This window comes from Papaver somniferum, unplaced genomic scaffold (genome assembly GCF_003573695.1).
Source record: "Papaver somniferum cultivar HN1 unplaced genomic scaffold, ASM357369v1 unplaced-scaffold_131, whole genome shotgun sequence".
Classification (NCBI taxonomy): Eukaryota; Viridiplantae; Streptophyta; class Magnoliopsida; order Ranunculales; family Papaveraceae; genus Papaver; species Papaver somniferum.
The window spans coordinates 1,346,499-1,361,650 of NW_020622270.1; the positions used below are offsets into that span (position 1 = coordinate 1,346,499).

Consider the following 15,152-nt stretch of genomic DNA (forward strand, 5'->3'; position numbering starts at 1 on the left):
TAATTAATTCAATCTATTATATGTACTAGTATAGCACGCATGCGCGATGCGCCTGCCGTTCCGTTCATTCCGTAATTTTGTTTTTCATATATTAGTCAAGTCAACAACGCGTCAATGGTCAAAGTCAACGATCAACGCCAAGTGGTTAAAACTTAAAACTCATTTATTTTAATGTGCAAAAGTAAATACGACTAAACTTGAATTTTCCATTTAATAATTTTTCAATCATTACATCAAGAATGTGTATTCGTAACTCATAGTTTTCTAGGATAAAAAGACCTCTTTATATACAACATTTTTTGTGTATGTTCCTTTCTTTTTAGCAATGGTACCTTTAGCGACTAATACTTTCGTGTTGCTACTTGACACTCCTCTTGAGAGAGCAACATACAGTTGACCATGGTTAACACATGTTCAGGGAAACAGATACCCGCGTTTTCGATCGTTTTCCCTTGCGCCTTGTTGACTGTAAAGGCGAAACATAAACGAATGAAACTGTTTACGTTTAAACTTGTACGGGAGCTTCAAATTCTCAGGTGGCATCCTATGAATGAAGACTCGTGTACCTATGTAATTTCTACTAATTATTACAGCATCCATACAATTTGGGAAGAACTCTTTGATTATTAACCTGATACCATTACATAGACCATTTTTTGCATCAACATTCCGCAACAACATAATAGGAGCACCGATCTTCAATTTCAAAATGTGTGATGGCAAACCTCCAGGAACAATGTTGTTCAGGTATTCTTGTTGGTAAAGACCGTGAGTATCGTCGTCCACAAAATCAAAGGAGCAGAATATAACCTCTTTTCCAGGAAAGATGCTAAATACTCGGTCATTAAGCTTCTCGACGTACTCGTTTAATGGTGTGATCAATTCCCTATCGACCATGTAGTCAATGTCTCTAGCATTTTCCCCAAGTTTTGAAATGTTACATCTATAAGATGAGACAAAGAAGCATCACTAACCCATGGTATGACCATCTCTTCCGGAACCTTTATCATCTCATTAGCAACGCAAGGTTCATCCCTGTCACCAACACGAATTAAAAACTTGGAATAAGATGCACCCCGGCTGCACGCATGCTCTTTTTCAGATGCAAAACATGTACATTTTCCAACAAATGTGACCTGTTAAGAACGTAATGTAACTCAAATATCATTTCGAATTATCTTCTTACAAGTTAATTAAATACTAAAGTTTAAGAAACATTAAGTATGCATATAAAAAAACAATTTTTTTTTATCTTAAAAGAAAAAAAATGCAATGTACCTGCTAAGACATGCATCGACTATCTATCCCCTTGTACTCCTTAGAATCACTGGTAATACCTGACAGAAATCACCTCCCATGATTAGAATCTTTCCACCAAATGGTTCGGCAATCCCGGTGATATCTCTCATCATCCGATCAAATGCTTCCAAAGAATAGCGATGCGACATTGTAGCTTCATCCCACATAAGGATGATGGCATGCCTCAAAAGTTTAGCTTCCTCAGTTTGTTTCTTCGTACGACACATTGAAGTTGATGTCGGTGTCATTGGAAGTTGAAACCTTGAGTGTGCTGTCCTCCCACCAGGTAGCATAGTAGCAGCAATTCCCGACGTGGCTGTTGCTAACGCAATACCACCATTTTTCCTAATAGTCGCCAGAATAGCACGATAGAGATAGGTCTTCCCAGTACCTCCCAGACCATCTATGAAGAAGACTTTATTTTCCTTTCTCTCAATTGCTCCCATGATTGTATTGTAGGCCCTAGATTGGTCTTCATTCAACTTTTGGACAGAAGACAGGTCTTCGTCGAATATAGGGATCGACAACTCCTCTTGAATCAGACTCGAAATCTCAACTTCCTCACCCAATGTGCCAACAATCGGCGGTAGATCATACATGAATATATCTTTATCGTGTTGCTTGAGTATCATATTCGGCTTACGAAGAAGGCGGTCTGATAAGAATGTTGAGCTTGTAGCGCTTAAACTCGAGTAATCCTCGACCATGTTGTTGCAAAATTTATCCCATAATTCTCTCATGGCCGTCGGATTACAAAAGTGCAAGATGGAGGCAAATTGTCTTCTAAGAGCATACGACATCTTGATTGTTGCTGCTTCAGCCAAAGACGCTCTCGCACTCTGATCATTCTCTAAGAGTCCTAATTTTTCGACAGCTCTCTTGAAAGTCCGACATCTCTCTCCATTAACAAACAATAGATCATCGAAAGAAGTAGGACCTCTAACGTGGTTCAAAATGTGCCTTAAGAACCCCACCTCTCCTGCACATGAAGGTACTGTATAAACCCTCCCTATCGACTTTTGCGTACTTCGTCTTCTTTTCCACTCTTTGATTTTTGTATCCCAACAGTAGCGTTCTGGAAACTCACGGTACAACAACTCTCTAGCTCTAGGATCGCGAGCATTTGTCACAAAGAACTCTGTCAAAGTTGTTCTCAAATTCCTTTCATCGGACAAAATTTCATCCAACGTTTGATAATCATAGTATCTGACGCTCTGTTGGTTGGTAAGATGTATTTGTAATCTCACTATCGAATGATAGACCTTATAAAGAGGAAAGCTAAAGATCTTCCACATTGCCTCTTGAGCACAAACCATCTTGCATTTATGATAGATATCACCTTGAACACGAAATGTGTATACACCTTCTCTATTATAAGCTAATTCTCTGTCATAATTCACCCCAATCGACGTTAATGAGAAACACTGATTATCGCGTCGTATGTACCTCCGAAAGTGTACCCCTACTTCTTTTTGATCATCAAACAACTCCAAAAGTTCAATCAGTGGGACAACAAACAGTAAAACAACTTTCCCATCTGAACAACAAAAGCCTTTCGGTTCACGAAAAAAATCCTCGCTTGGCACTTATGACATGTCCATAACGGCGGCAAATGGAACTTCTTGAATCCAACTTGGTAAGTATTCCCTCTCGCACAATTCAAGAATGAGGATCTTCCTACAACACTTGGACGTGGACGACCTCTCCCTCTTCCGGCTCGAATTCCTTGTGGATTTGCTGCTCGTATAGGTAAACATCTCAATATCTCAGCTCAATATCTCGATATATCTCTGATTAAAATGACTAAGGAAACTAAACACTCATAATGAAAACAGTGGGCATATGAATGTGATACAGTCACTCCCACTTCTGACTTATGGTTGACCATGAGTTATGATGCATGCGTGAGGGGACTTGTGACAGTGTATGGCTGACATACTTTCTCTATCTTTCTGTCTACCCATATGCCAGAATGCTATTATTCATCTGGCACAGTAGGTATACTATAAGTCGGGCCCAATCCCCATCTCTCTACAGGTATAATTACTACTACTTTACATCTTAGCCACTAACGGTTCTGAAGTTATTATTCAAATTGTCTAACAGCATACAATAAGCTTACGTATTGTATTTTGCGCATGCTGAGATTCCTGAGATTGAGACTGCTCCATGAGTCAAGGGCTTCTACGAACGTGTAAATTGGATGCAAGATTTTCATTTGTTGCTGGATAAATTGAGTTAGTGTAAGTAGTGATTAGATCATCGGGAAAAAGAAGAAGAAGAAGAACTACAAACATAGAAGATATGCGCTAAGTCGAAATATATAAATGTAGATAGAGAGATGAGAAAGATAAGACTATACCGATTAAATTCTGTGCAAGTGCTGGTTCTCCATGTTGAGGGTGTTGACTAAATCTTGGACTTCTACGCAGTGGTAATCGGATGGCCCGACGAAAAATGTCTTCTTGAAAAGATAAAAGTTATAATTATAAGATACTGATGGTATATGAGAAGAAAAGGAAATGAAGTTTTGATGTGGTCAAAGAGTATACCTTGGGAAGTGAAAGCTGTCGATGTCGAGGCACCGGTAGTACTTGGTCTTGGTTCTCTCACAGCATTTTTGGAAGCAGCTTTTGCATTACCTTGCCCATCATCAGAGCTGCTGTCATCTGTTGAATCGTGGTTGTTGGTCTCTCTAGCGGAACCAATAACAACGGCCCCCACCGTGTTTATGTCAGGAATGTAACTGACGTTTGCTCGACGTCGTCTCTATTACAATTAAAAACGTGGCCAATGGATTATTAGGCGAGACAATAATTCTGTTTATGAAAAATAACACGAAATTCTATAATCATGCAAGAAAGAGCAGCCCAGCTAAATAAAAACATTCAGAAACATACCTGGTACGTCACAACTGATTTTCCCTTTTTCTTTCGGGATTCCTCTAAGACCTCCACATCTCGAAGCTGAACTTGCTCGACATATTGGGGACTTTGGCGTGGAACTTCTGCATAAAGTGAAATGCGAAAAAGTGCAAATCCAATAAGTAAAACAATATCAACAGCTGAATGATCAACATAACAGAGTTCAGAAAAAAGTATTTCATACACATCTAATCTACTTTTTTCAACTTACCCTTACTTGGTCCTGCTTCCTGGTCATTTCTTACTCTTCTCTCCCTGTCATTAACGTGATGCTCCAGCAATTTATCCATTTCAAGTGGACGGTTCTTATCTCTTTCACTGTCTGTGCCAATATTAACATTTCTTTCATTATCCGTGACAATATCAACATTGATTAAAATGAGAAATTTAAGCAAATGGATAAATTATTAAACAAAAACAGGGAACTTCTTCGAGCAGCTACTGATGGTGATTATTTACACCCTGAGCTAATCGATAACAAAAAAGAACTTTGCTCCTCTTTGCACCATCTTCGCTTCAGGGCAATATTCCCATCTCACATACAACAAACACCATGCAGTCTCCATCCACAGCAACATCTCCTCTTTTCAACATACCTCCAGGTCTCATTCCACCACTGCCAACCGGTACAATCTCAAACATTCACTACTTGCATCACTATCTCATCGATAACAAAAAAGAACTTTGCTCCTCTTTGCACCATCTTCGCTTCAGGTCAATATTCCCATCTCACATATAACAAACACCATGCATCACCAGTTCAACTGCATGCATCACCTCCCTCCCATACAGTCTACAACACAAGTCAGTAGCAACACAGCGCCATCAGTCCATCTTCTCACTACCACCAGTCTACACCGTCAGCTTCACCGCATACATAATCACCACTACCAGCTGCTTGAAGAAGTTCACAGTAAGTAAAAAAAAGTTTACAATGAACATTATTCTATCTTACCACAAATTGTCCCCCCTGCATGCCCTTCTTTATTTTCATGTTGATGTTGTGATGACCGGGTACGGTGTTGGTTGCATATTTTTTCAAGGGTACCTCTGTTAGTACTTGGTCGGGGTTCATCCATTCTATGTTGGTTGAGAAACCTGGGGCTTCGGCGAAGGTGGCTGAACCTGGTGGGCTTGTTCCCCTCAATTCCTATAAAAAATTTGAAACAAAGGAATTATTGGCATATATGTTCGTTCACTGGTGTTGATCAACTAAATCTACTAATGGTATATATGCATCTATCCATCTATATATATATATATGTGTGTGTGTGTGTGAATTTAGAATTAAACTTTCGAAATTACATAGCACTAGCAGTAAACTAAAATATTTAGTTACCTCTGTCAATTTGGAAGTAGATGTCGAAGCCTCTCCAAGTGATTGCTGCCGCCGCTTACGGTAAGAATTACGACGCCGTTCAAGATTTCTTTCTGTTTCCTCTTCGCTTAATGCACTTTTTTTCTCTTTATAACGGATACGGCGTTGTTCCAACATTAATGCCCTATCGTCCTCTGATACGAAAGAATGTCGTATTCTTTGGTAAACACTACGCTCATTTTCCTGTCTTTTTCTCTTATCTTCCGAACTTTCCAACTCTTGATGTTTAGCCTGTTGAATAAGCCTTGGGCTTCTACGGAGACCCAAACAGAAGTTCACTTTCTCCTTTGCTGCAACTTATAACATTTGCAAAAGATATTCACTCAATTTCATTGCATTCATACATAAATAAATATGTGAGAAAAATATTTTGAAATAAAAAGGACGACATCTGACCTTTTCCATTTTCTGGTTGGATCAGTTGACAACGTTGAGCATGTTCAGTAAGTCTTGGACTTTTGCGAGGTCCTGAGCAAGACGCCTGGTTGGACTTCACTGATGCATCGACATGGGATCTCTTCCTCTGGCCAGCGTTGGATCCCATTTAAGGAGCTGTAATGAAATTTTAAAAATTAGCTTGTAAAATAAAACAGAATATCACCTTAAGGAGTATGTACATGTAAGTCGCCAGGTATTACTAAGTTGTTCTGTGATTATGTTGGCCAAAATATCTTAGAATCTCATCATAGTTCATCTAAATCTAATAACATAACAATCATAATGCTATAACTGTTACATGTAACTAATGACAGTTGATCCAAATTCTGGAGCATGACTAAAAACATTTGGAATTGATGAACAGTTCATCATAATACTCTATATTGTTCCCTTTTCGGTAGGTCCATCTACAGCAGGTCTTTTGTAACTGGAAAACTGCATTCCTAGGACACATGGATACACTTCTAGAATAAAAGTTGGTTTTACATTTGCCTTAAAAGTTGTGTAATGCAGTTATACCAATGAATTATCACCATTAAGTGTTAACTATAACATCTTAATAAAAGATCGATGGAGCGGTGAGTGAAACGTGTTGATAGGACTATTCATGAAACCCCCAATTTGCGAAATCATCTGAACCTACCTAAATCAGTATATAAACTTTCTATGAGCATACACTCAAATCTATATAGCCTAATAGTAATTTTCTTAATAAGTAATCAGTTCATTGTGTTGTTTGATGTTGTATTTAAATTACATACCTTAAGGTCTCAACACCCGGCTTCAACTGCCATACATTGAGCTAGAATACCAAATCCAACCCTGAAATCGAATTGAATCCAAAACCCCAAAATGAATCCGCAGAAATTGAACTTTAACCTAGACTGAAAATTAGGGATTGGATTTCTAAATTTCAATTGATAATGAACTCTTCATCTCATACCCATAACTCAATCAAAATTATAAAAAAGAAAGAAATTAAACTCAAACTAAAATTCCAATCTTATCAATAAACATTTTTTCTGTGTAAGCTAATAATTAGGTTAAGTGTTACTTACCGATAAGCAAGATGAAATCTTCTGGGAATCGATTTGAAAGTAGGGGAGGAAGACTGAAAAAATTTTGCTGAAGAGATTGTAGATGTTGTTCGATTTTGTTTCAGGAGGAGAAATAAAAACAGCTGTTTGCCCTTTGGTTGAGCGAAATTAACGAAAAAGTGAGAACAATATTAAAAACACGGAAGGATATGGTGGTCATTTCCTGTGTGACTTAAATTAAAAGGGTAATTGAAGTAGAAGACACCCCCAATAATCAAAATCAAGCTCCAATGGAACAACGAGAAGCCCGTCTCAAATGAACAACTACTTGCTCATCATCAGAAAGCAAAACGTCTTGCATCTCTTGATATCTTCAGAGGTCTTACTGTTTCGGTAATTCAATAAAAACCCTTCTTCTTCAAACCCCTAATTGTGTCTAATATCTTCTGTGTTTCTGAACCTATTCTTTTAGAAATTTTGATAAGTTTAATGTTTCATTTTGTATTAAAATTAGAATAGGAGACTGGAAATTTTGAAATTAGACTTAGTTACTTATCATTTAGACACAAATCATGCTTCAAATTTTTATTTTTATTGCCCCATGATGGATGCAAGCTCCTCCTCATGCTTTAAAAAAAATTTCTAGACAAAAATCGAACTGGTGTTTAGTTGATTTGTCTTTGCAAAAGTAAAATAAAAAGTAGGCTTAGTCTTATGGTGTGTGTGTGTGTGGTCGGGTAGAGGCTTAGTGAGCCAGTTGCTAGGGGCAATTTCCCCATGATTGATGCAAGCTTCTCCCCTGGGCCAAGGTGTGAACCACAATCAGATGTGAAACTGTTTGTCTTAAAATAAATTCTCATGTTATTTTGGAGTCGGTGATGAAATCTGACTCAGACTCAAGGGTCAGTAGTCATATGTAACTCAGATTGATTGATATCCATGTAGTTCAATAGAATTGGTGTCACGAAAGTGGCCGGAGTTTGTCAGACGACACCGCAAAAACAAGCAGTGCATCTGCTATTTTTGTTTTCTGGAAAAGTTGGTAGTGTCGTCCTGTGGTAGTTTGTAAAATATGCGGCTGTTGATGTATACTTGATGTGAGATTGCTTGCATTAACTTTTCATATGAACGCTACTGGTTTCTAGCACTGGTTGTAGAAACAAGCAGTGTGTCTGCTGTTTTTGTTTGGTCCTGCAATTTTCTTTTCTGGAAAAAGTTGATAGTGCCGGTGTCAGCCTGTCGTAGTGTGTAACATGTATGGCTGTTGCTATAGACTTGATGTGGGACTGCTTGCATTAAGTTTTGAGATGAACGCTACTGCTTCTAGCATTGGTTGCACATACTGAAATGTGTAAGAACAAGAAGCAGGATCCATTCCGTTTGATTTGTTACTGATTTGAATTTCCTGCGGTTTTAGTAAGACACTAGGAAATCTGAGGAAAAAAAACTCAATATCATTTAGAGGCACTCAAAGAGGTATTTTGATTTTTGCTGGCTTGAGGATTGGAGGAGCCAGAATAGCTCGTATGTGTGTGTGTGCTTGGGGGAGAAATAGGCTTAGTGGGTTAGCTATTAGGGGGCAACTGCCTCACGACCGATTGTTGTTTTGCCTTTTGACCAAGGTGTGAATCTCACTCGGATGTCAAACCTTGTTATTTCTTAGTTTTGTGCATCTCATGTATCAATTCGATGTAATGAAGTATCACTAGTAATATGTAACTCGGATGGACATCCTTAATTCATGGGATTCCTGAACAAGTTGATTCAGCTGGGTTAGCTAATACAAGCACTGGGTGACACTTTTCTGATTTTGGTTGGTGGTGCAATAAAACCACCCTATAATCGTAGCTAGGGTACATACTCTTCTGTTGCATGCTTGCATGCACTGAGACGTGGATACCCTAACCTCCATTGAATGGGGAACAGGTTTGGGTGACAGGGTTGGTCCCGCGCGAAAGCCATTCTTAATCTATGGTGAAAGAGGGGACCACACCCAAATTGACGGGTATTTGGTGAGGAAGTCGTGTGAATCCTAACATGTTTAAATAAAAATTCTGGAGAAAATGATAGTGTCAGCTTGTCATAGTTGTTAATGTTCTAAAATGCACAGTTGTTGAATATGGACCTGAAAAGGAATGCTTCGTCCAGTTTGCAGCAAATTAGTTTCGACACTGAAATGTGTCAGAAACATGATCAGTTTGATTCGTGGGTTTGGATCTTGCAATGTTAGTGTTATGTAATCTGTACAGATAGACAACAGTGACTAATTGATTGTGTACACTTTAGGTGATGATATTGGTGGATGATGCTGGAGGAGAATGGCCAATGATCAGTCATGCACCATGGAATGGCTGTAATTTGGCAGACTTTGTCATGCCATTTTTTCTATTCATTGTTGGGATGGCTATTGCTCTGGCACTCAAGGTTTACTTTCTTTTCTCTAACTAAGTTGATCCAATCTGAAGTCAAATTGAAACAACAGATGATTAGTGATTCTTTCATATGATCTCCCGTGTAGACAATCCCAGACAGGCTTGTTTCTATAAAGAAAGTGATTATTAGAACAATCAAACTTGTGCTCTGGGGTCTCATCTTACAAGGTTGGTTTCCATGGCACACCTCTTGAAATAATAAAGCGACTTCATTATGTTGAATCAACTTCTCAAGCTCCAGAGTGGTTTATATTTATGAAGGAGGGTACTCACACGCTCCTGACCAGCTAACATATGGAGTTGATATGAAACATATAAGGTGGTTTGGCATCCTTCAGGTGCTGTACATCATATTTTCATTGTTGTCATATGCACTGAGCTATTTATATAAAACTTGTGTTGTCTGAAATATCTTATTTCTCGGGTTTTAGAGGATTGCTCTTGCATACGTAGTCGTTTCACTATTGGAAATCTTTATGAAAAAGGCCCAAACCAAGCATATTGCACCTGGTGGATGGTCTATATATACGCTATACAGTTGGCACTGGTAAGAAATTCCAATTATCTATTGGGCGGTAAGAAATTCCAATTTCTGTTAGGCGGTTGTTTTAATGAAACAGCTAAAAGGATTACCCTGTTTATATTGAATTTGTAGGATAGCAGGTGCATGCATTCTAGTTGAATACTTTTCTGTACTCTATGGGACCTATGTTCCCGATTGGAAGTAAACTGTCCACAACAAAGACAGCCCTGACTATGGGAAGGATTTCATTGTGAGTCTTTTACTTACTGTCTCGAATTTAAAGTATAATAACACTTTTCCATGTACATATGTTTTCCTTCAAATCCGAAGTTATCACCAAATATTACTCATGATAGTCTTAAATGTAGGTTGCATTACGTTTCCTTTTGGTTCTATACTTTTCCTTTACCATGTTTACAGTACTGCGTCCAAATTTCAATTTTTCATTTTTTAAGAGTGAGTTAGACGAACCCAAAACTTAACCTTGAATCGTTAGTCATCAGCACTAATTGTCGAGCTAATGTTTATGACATCACTGTTAAATTTTAGGTTGTATGTAGTAAGGGGAAGATTGGATCCTCCTTGCAATGCTGTTGGATATGTTGATAGAGAAGTACTAGGAATCAATCATGTTTATCAACGCCCAGCTTGGAAGAGATCTGAGGTGGGTATTTAGTTCCCCCTATATCTGTTCTTATGGTTCAAATTTCACTCGCTGCATTATAGATTGTAAGTGTAGGTTGTACATGTTTCTTTTTCTGTGAAGTTCTGCAGGCTTGCACAGATCGATCCCCTTATGAGGGGTCTTTCCGTAAGGATGCTCCATTATGGTGCCAGGGACCCTTTGAACCTGAAGGACTTCTAAGGTCCTCTCTAAAATAACTCAAAACCTTACTTGTTGCAAAATTCCAAAATAGTTGTCTAGTTGGCTATTTCTAGGTCTAGATTGTGATATTTTAATGTTCTTGTGAATCGACTGGTCAGTTGAAACTTTAGTTAACCTTTTCTAAAGCTTTTACTCGAGATGCCTGTGTGTGTGTTTTACTTACTTTCTCTTATTATATTGTGCAAGTATGAGTCAAAATTGTCATGCAAACCTTATTTCTTCCGAAATTCTGTGTTAATGGAATCGGATGGAAATCATTTCACAGCAAACCTTACATTAAAGAAACATTACGAACTGCGCGAGTAACTAGATGTTATCTCTTACAAATTATGCAGCTCAATAGCAGCTATCCTCACGACAATCATTGGGGTGCATTTTGGACACGTTCTCATACAATTGAAGGTCGGTTTTGTGGTTTCATAGTCCTCATTCAAGATATTTAGCCTTAACTTCATTTAGGATTTTTTTATTTTTCTTTCTTTTCTCGTGAAAATCCAGGGCCACTCGGATAGACTGAAACATTGGGTGGGCATGGGTCTTTCACTCCTCACATTAGGACTTGTTCTGCATTTCACAAATGGTGAGTAGGAATGGACCTAGGCTATGAAAACTAATTAATTCATTTTTTCTTCATGTCCCATAACTTTGTATCCTTTTTATTGCAGGTATTCCATTAAACAAGCAGTTGTACAGCTTCAGTTATGCTTGTTTGACCGCAGGGGCAGCAGCATTGGTGTTCTCGACCTTATATGTTCTGGTAGGTCACCAAAGTGAACCAGATACAAATTTTTAATAACGAAGCACTTTCTGTTGGTATCCCTCATATTGTCCATCAATTATGTTCAGTTTTACTTTTGAACTTAGACATCTGAATAGTGACTATTGTGTCTTTTGTTAAGTGTTGTAATACCACCTAGACCACATTAGTTTTTTGTATCAAGTTACTATAACATCTGAAGTTTGTAACTTATTAGGTTGACATCTTCGGGTTTGGTTATCTCTTTTTGCCTCTGGAGTGGATTGGTATGAACGCTATGCTTGTTTTCGTACTGGCAGCAGAAGGAATATTTGCAGGATTTATCAATGGATGGTACTATGATGATCCTCATAACACATTGGTATGTCTCAATGACTATTGAACATAAACATTATTTCATAATTTTATTATGGGTTTCTAGTTTACTGTGTTTTATTTGTCTCTTTGATGCCCTGTATGAAATGAAAATGTATAAGTCCAATCCCATCTAAGAAATATAGGCATCTTCATAGGCTTTACTATGCACGGTATCCATTATTTGGTCAGTGGAACTTCATATACACATATTTGTACAGGAACCATCACCAGCTATTAGGTGTTATACCTGCAATAACGCATCCTTTGATCATTTAACATATATACCAGATTCCAGTATCTGACCATCATAATAGTGTCTGCTGAAGTCCATGTGTTGGATGTATGAGTTGGATGCTATACTTGATGGAACCTTATCAACTAAGTGTCTCAACTGTTCTAATGTACTACTTTTTCTATAAATCCTCAGTGACGTGTTTGAATCAATTTCTTGTTCCAGATATATTGGATAAAGAAACACGTCTTCATAGGAGTGTGGAACTCAAGAAAAGTAGGCATTTTATTTTACGTTATATTTGCAGAAATCCTATTCTGGGGTCTTGTTGCGGGCGTTCTGCATCGGTTTGGTATTTATTGGAATTTGGAAGCTTTAGCAACCTATTATGATCACTTATTCTTAAATCTGTATGAATTCAATTTGATGATGGAGTGAAATAGCCATGCGCGTCCTTAATAGCATAAGCACATAGTAATACTATGACAAATTTACATTCTTACCATCTGTGAATGATAAAAGAAAGTTCACAATAAGAGCTTCTAGTTCTCATATGTTATCACTAGCCCATAAATCAAATATCCATACCAAGACAGTTCAATTATCTATTGATCGAGTCTTCTATTATACCTACCTCACAACTTAAAGTGGTCGAGTGCTGGAACGCCATCAAGCCCTTTGGAATAGTAATATTCGGCAAATTCTTTGAATGTGAGCTCTCTGTATACAGGAGGATTATCTTCTGACAGTAGCTCCTTGATGGGACCATAAATCTTCTTGGAGGATGTTTGCTGGATCGTTGGTCTAAAAAACACTGCTGCTGATAGTCTTGGTCCAGCATGATTAGAGATGACCCTATGTTCAGCACTTCTAAACTTGCCATTGCTCATCAACTGGATGAAAAAGAAAACATAGTTAGCAGTGTACATGTCCTGAACCCTTCTACTCTACTTGGCTACTCCAAATTTTTTGAATAAATCATATTTCTAAATTACCTGAAGAAGATCACCAATGTTTACTACTAAAGCTCCAGGGGTGGGATTGACAGATACCAAATGGTTCTGATGATAAAATTGGAGGCCGCCGATTTCATCTTGGAGAAGAAGAGTAAAGAAGCTTGGATCGGAATGCTTGCTTGCACCCAATGTTAGGTTTGGCTCGGGGCATGCTGGATAATAGTGAAGTACAACTGCCAACCATTCAGTACAACTCATGGCTTTAAGGTGATCAGGTTTAAGTCCAAGCGCTTCGCATAATAACTCCGTAAGCATATCTCCTAGCTTCACAACATGCTTCAGATACTCCATTGTTTCATCTCTGATTGAATAGCAGTAAAATAATATATATGTATTAGTAGTTTGTCAACAAGCAGTTGCAGTACACACAAGCATTTACTAACATGTGTGAGTATAACAGAAACTGTAAACTAAATGCTTATCCTGCACTGCTGTATCTCCTTATCCTGCACCACAGCACTAGCATTGACTGAACGTAAAAGGAATGGATTTATAGGGAAGTTAAATACCTGCATGTGTATGGCAACTCTCGAGGATCTACAGGATCATGAGCAAACATATTAAAGGCAAGGGTGTCTCTCCAGTTAGCGTACTTTGTTCTATAGAGATCAAAGTTGCTATTAAACCTCACAGTTCTGTTCAGATCCCTTGAGTAGAACTGTTTTTTAGTTTCTAAATCTTGCTCATTGAAACTGAGATTACCTTTCTTCATATCTTCCATTACACTATTGGGCATCCCATGATTCACCATTTGAAAGAAACCCCATGTTTCTGATGCATGTCGAATCTCATCGATGATTACCTTACGGCGGTCAGTGTTTTCCAACCCTTCAAAATCTATCATTGGAGTCTCAAATTCATCAGTATAGACTAATTCATCCGCAGCGACTTCATCTGCTGGCCGAACAAAGATCCTGGGTACCTTCACAACACCCGCATCAACTATTCCTTTGACACCCGCTTTCGTTTCGTCGAAAGCCTTTAACTCTTCTACTCGATCATAGCTAGTGACTTCCCCTGAACCAAAAATCTCCATTAGTTTTTCTTTCTTTCTTTCTTGCTTGCTTGTGAATTATCGTGTAGTTGGTGGTATCAGATGATCTCAATAATGAAAAACAGTCACCACCAACTACCACTACAAAAGTAAGTTGGTACTGGCTCGTTTACTAGTGTCTGCTTGTCTCATTTTCAACCATTTGTGGGCAAGATTGACAAGAAACAAATAAAGATAACAAAAAAAATATTGTAGAAAAAAAAATATCGACCAAGACAAAAAAAAATATCGTAAAAAATGCTCCCTCCGTCTTTATTATTGACCAAGGAAAAAAAAATTGTAGAAAATGTTCCCTCCGTCTTTATTATCTTCTTTGTATATGTCCTCTTGCAATAGCCATCCCCAAAGCTTGTATTTCTAGACACTTTGTTCAAAGATTGCTAATAGGGGTACCAGATTAGGCGGGGGCGTACCAAATCCAAAATAACGTAAAAAAGATTTTCATATAGGACAAAACAGATTTTACTTTGGCTTGGTACATCTCCACTAAACTTGGTAACCTCCATTAACAGTTTTGGTTTTCTTCTTTTATAACAATATAAACAAAATAAAAATTGGATTAGTTATTAGTCTTCTCCGGATTCTATTATCAACTTTGATACGCCTTCTTAAATATTAGATTTTTTTAGTCCCACTAAATAGGCGGGGTTCTAAAACTTTTGACATACGCATTCTTATTTATGTTGTATGGGAAATTATAATGAGAATAAGACAAAAGGTAAAAAGAAGAAAAAACATCAAAAATGAAAATTTATGAAAACCAAACAATTTTTTAATTGAAAAGATTTCACATTCTCCACCTATATTTAATAAAATACA

The 15,152-nt window shown here is 37.8% G+C and overlaps 3 protein-coding genes and 1 pseudogene across 7 annotated transcripts; 1 reads left to right on the top strand and 3 right to left on the bottom strand.

Annotated features, from left to right (window-relative positions):
* Positions 1–236: 236 nt before the first annotated feature.
* Positions 237–7,220, bottom strand: LOC113332535 (ATP-dependent DNA helicase PIF1-like). 5 transcript variants are annotated; one of them, XM_026579083.1, is made up of 12 exons: positions 7,098–7,220; positions 6,801–6,861; positions 5,998–6,153; positions 5,563–5,891; positions 5,179–5,373; positions 4,435–4,545; positions 4,200–4,306; positions 3,852–4,068; positions 3,662–3,760; positions 3,422–3,523; positions 1,279–3,036; positions 237–1,136 (listed from the first exon to the last, which is right to left on the bottom strand). In XM_026579083.1, the coding sequence occupies exons 5-10, from the start codon at positions 5,300–5,302 to the stop codon at positions 3,474–3,476; spliced, it is 708 nt and encodes a 235-aa protein (XP_026434868.1). In that variant the 5' UTR covers positions 5,303–5,373; positions 5,563–5,891; positions 5,998–6,153; positions 6,801–6,861; positions 7,098–7,220; the 3' UTR covers positions 237–1,136; positions 1,279–3,036; positions 3,422–3,473. The 5 variants fall into 5 exon arrangements, with proteins under 5 accessions (XP_026434868.1, XP_026434866.1, XP_026434867.1 ...); XM_026579081.1 differs by having other exon boundaries at positions 3,662–3,763; XM_026579082.1 differs by having other exon boundaries at positions 3,662–3,763; positions 5,563–5,897.
* Positions 415–897, bottom strand: LOC113332325. The gene has a single exon (XM_026578877.1). The coding sequence runs from the start codon at positions 895–897 to the stop codon at positions 415–417; it is 483 nt and encodes a 160-aa protein (XP_026434662.1).
* Positions 7,180–12,765, top strand: LOC113332326 (annotated as a pseudogene).
* LOC113332504 (1-aminocyclopropane-1-carboxylate oxidase homolog 11-like) lies at positions 12,723–14,432 on the bottom strand. The gene is made up of 3 exons (XM_026579043.1): positions 13,789–14,432; positions 13,259–13,580; positions 12,723–13,156 (listed from the first exon to the last, which is right to left on the bottom strand). The coding sequence occupies exons 1-3, from the start codon at positions 14,313–14,315 to the stop codon at positions 12,899–12,901; spliced, it is 1,107 nt and encodes a 368-aa protein (XP_026434828.1). The 5' UTR covers positions 14,316–14,432; the 3' UTR covers positions 12,723–12,898.
* Between the last annotated feature and the right edge of the window lie 720 nt (positions 14,433–15,152).

What these genes read in the sequence shown, in the direction of transcription:
- LOC113332325 (XM_026578877.1), bottom strand. Translation starts at nt 897, where the DNA reads ATGGTCGATAGGGAATTGATCACACCATTAAACGAGTACGTCGAGAAG.
- LOC113332535 (XM_026579080.1), bottom strand. Translation starts at nt 2,615, where the DNA reads ATGGTTTGTGCTCAAGAGGCAATGTGGAAGATCTTTAGCTTTCCTCTT.
- LOC113332504 (XM_026579043.1), bottom strand. Translation starts at nt 14,315, where the DNA reads ATGGAGATTTTTGGTTCAGGGGAAGTCACTAGCTATGATCGAGTAGAA. An exon ending in GAGTTGCCATACACATGCAG is followed by an intron (nt 13,581 to 13,788) that starts GTATTTAACTTC and finishes CTATTCAATCAG; the next exon opens with AGATGAAACAATGGAGTATC. An exon ending in ACATTGGTGATCTTCTTCAG is followed by an intron (nt 13,157 to 13,258) that starts GTAATTTAGAAA and finishes TTTTTCATCCAG; the next exon opens with TTGATGAGCAATGGCAAGTT.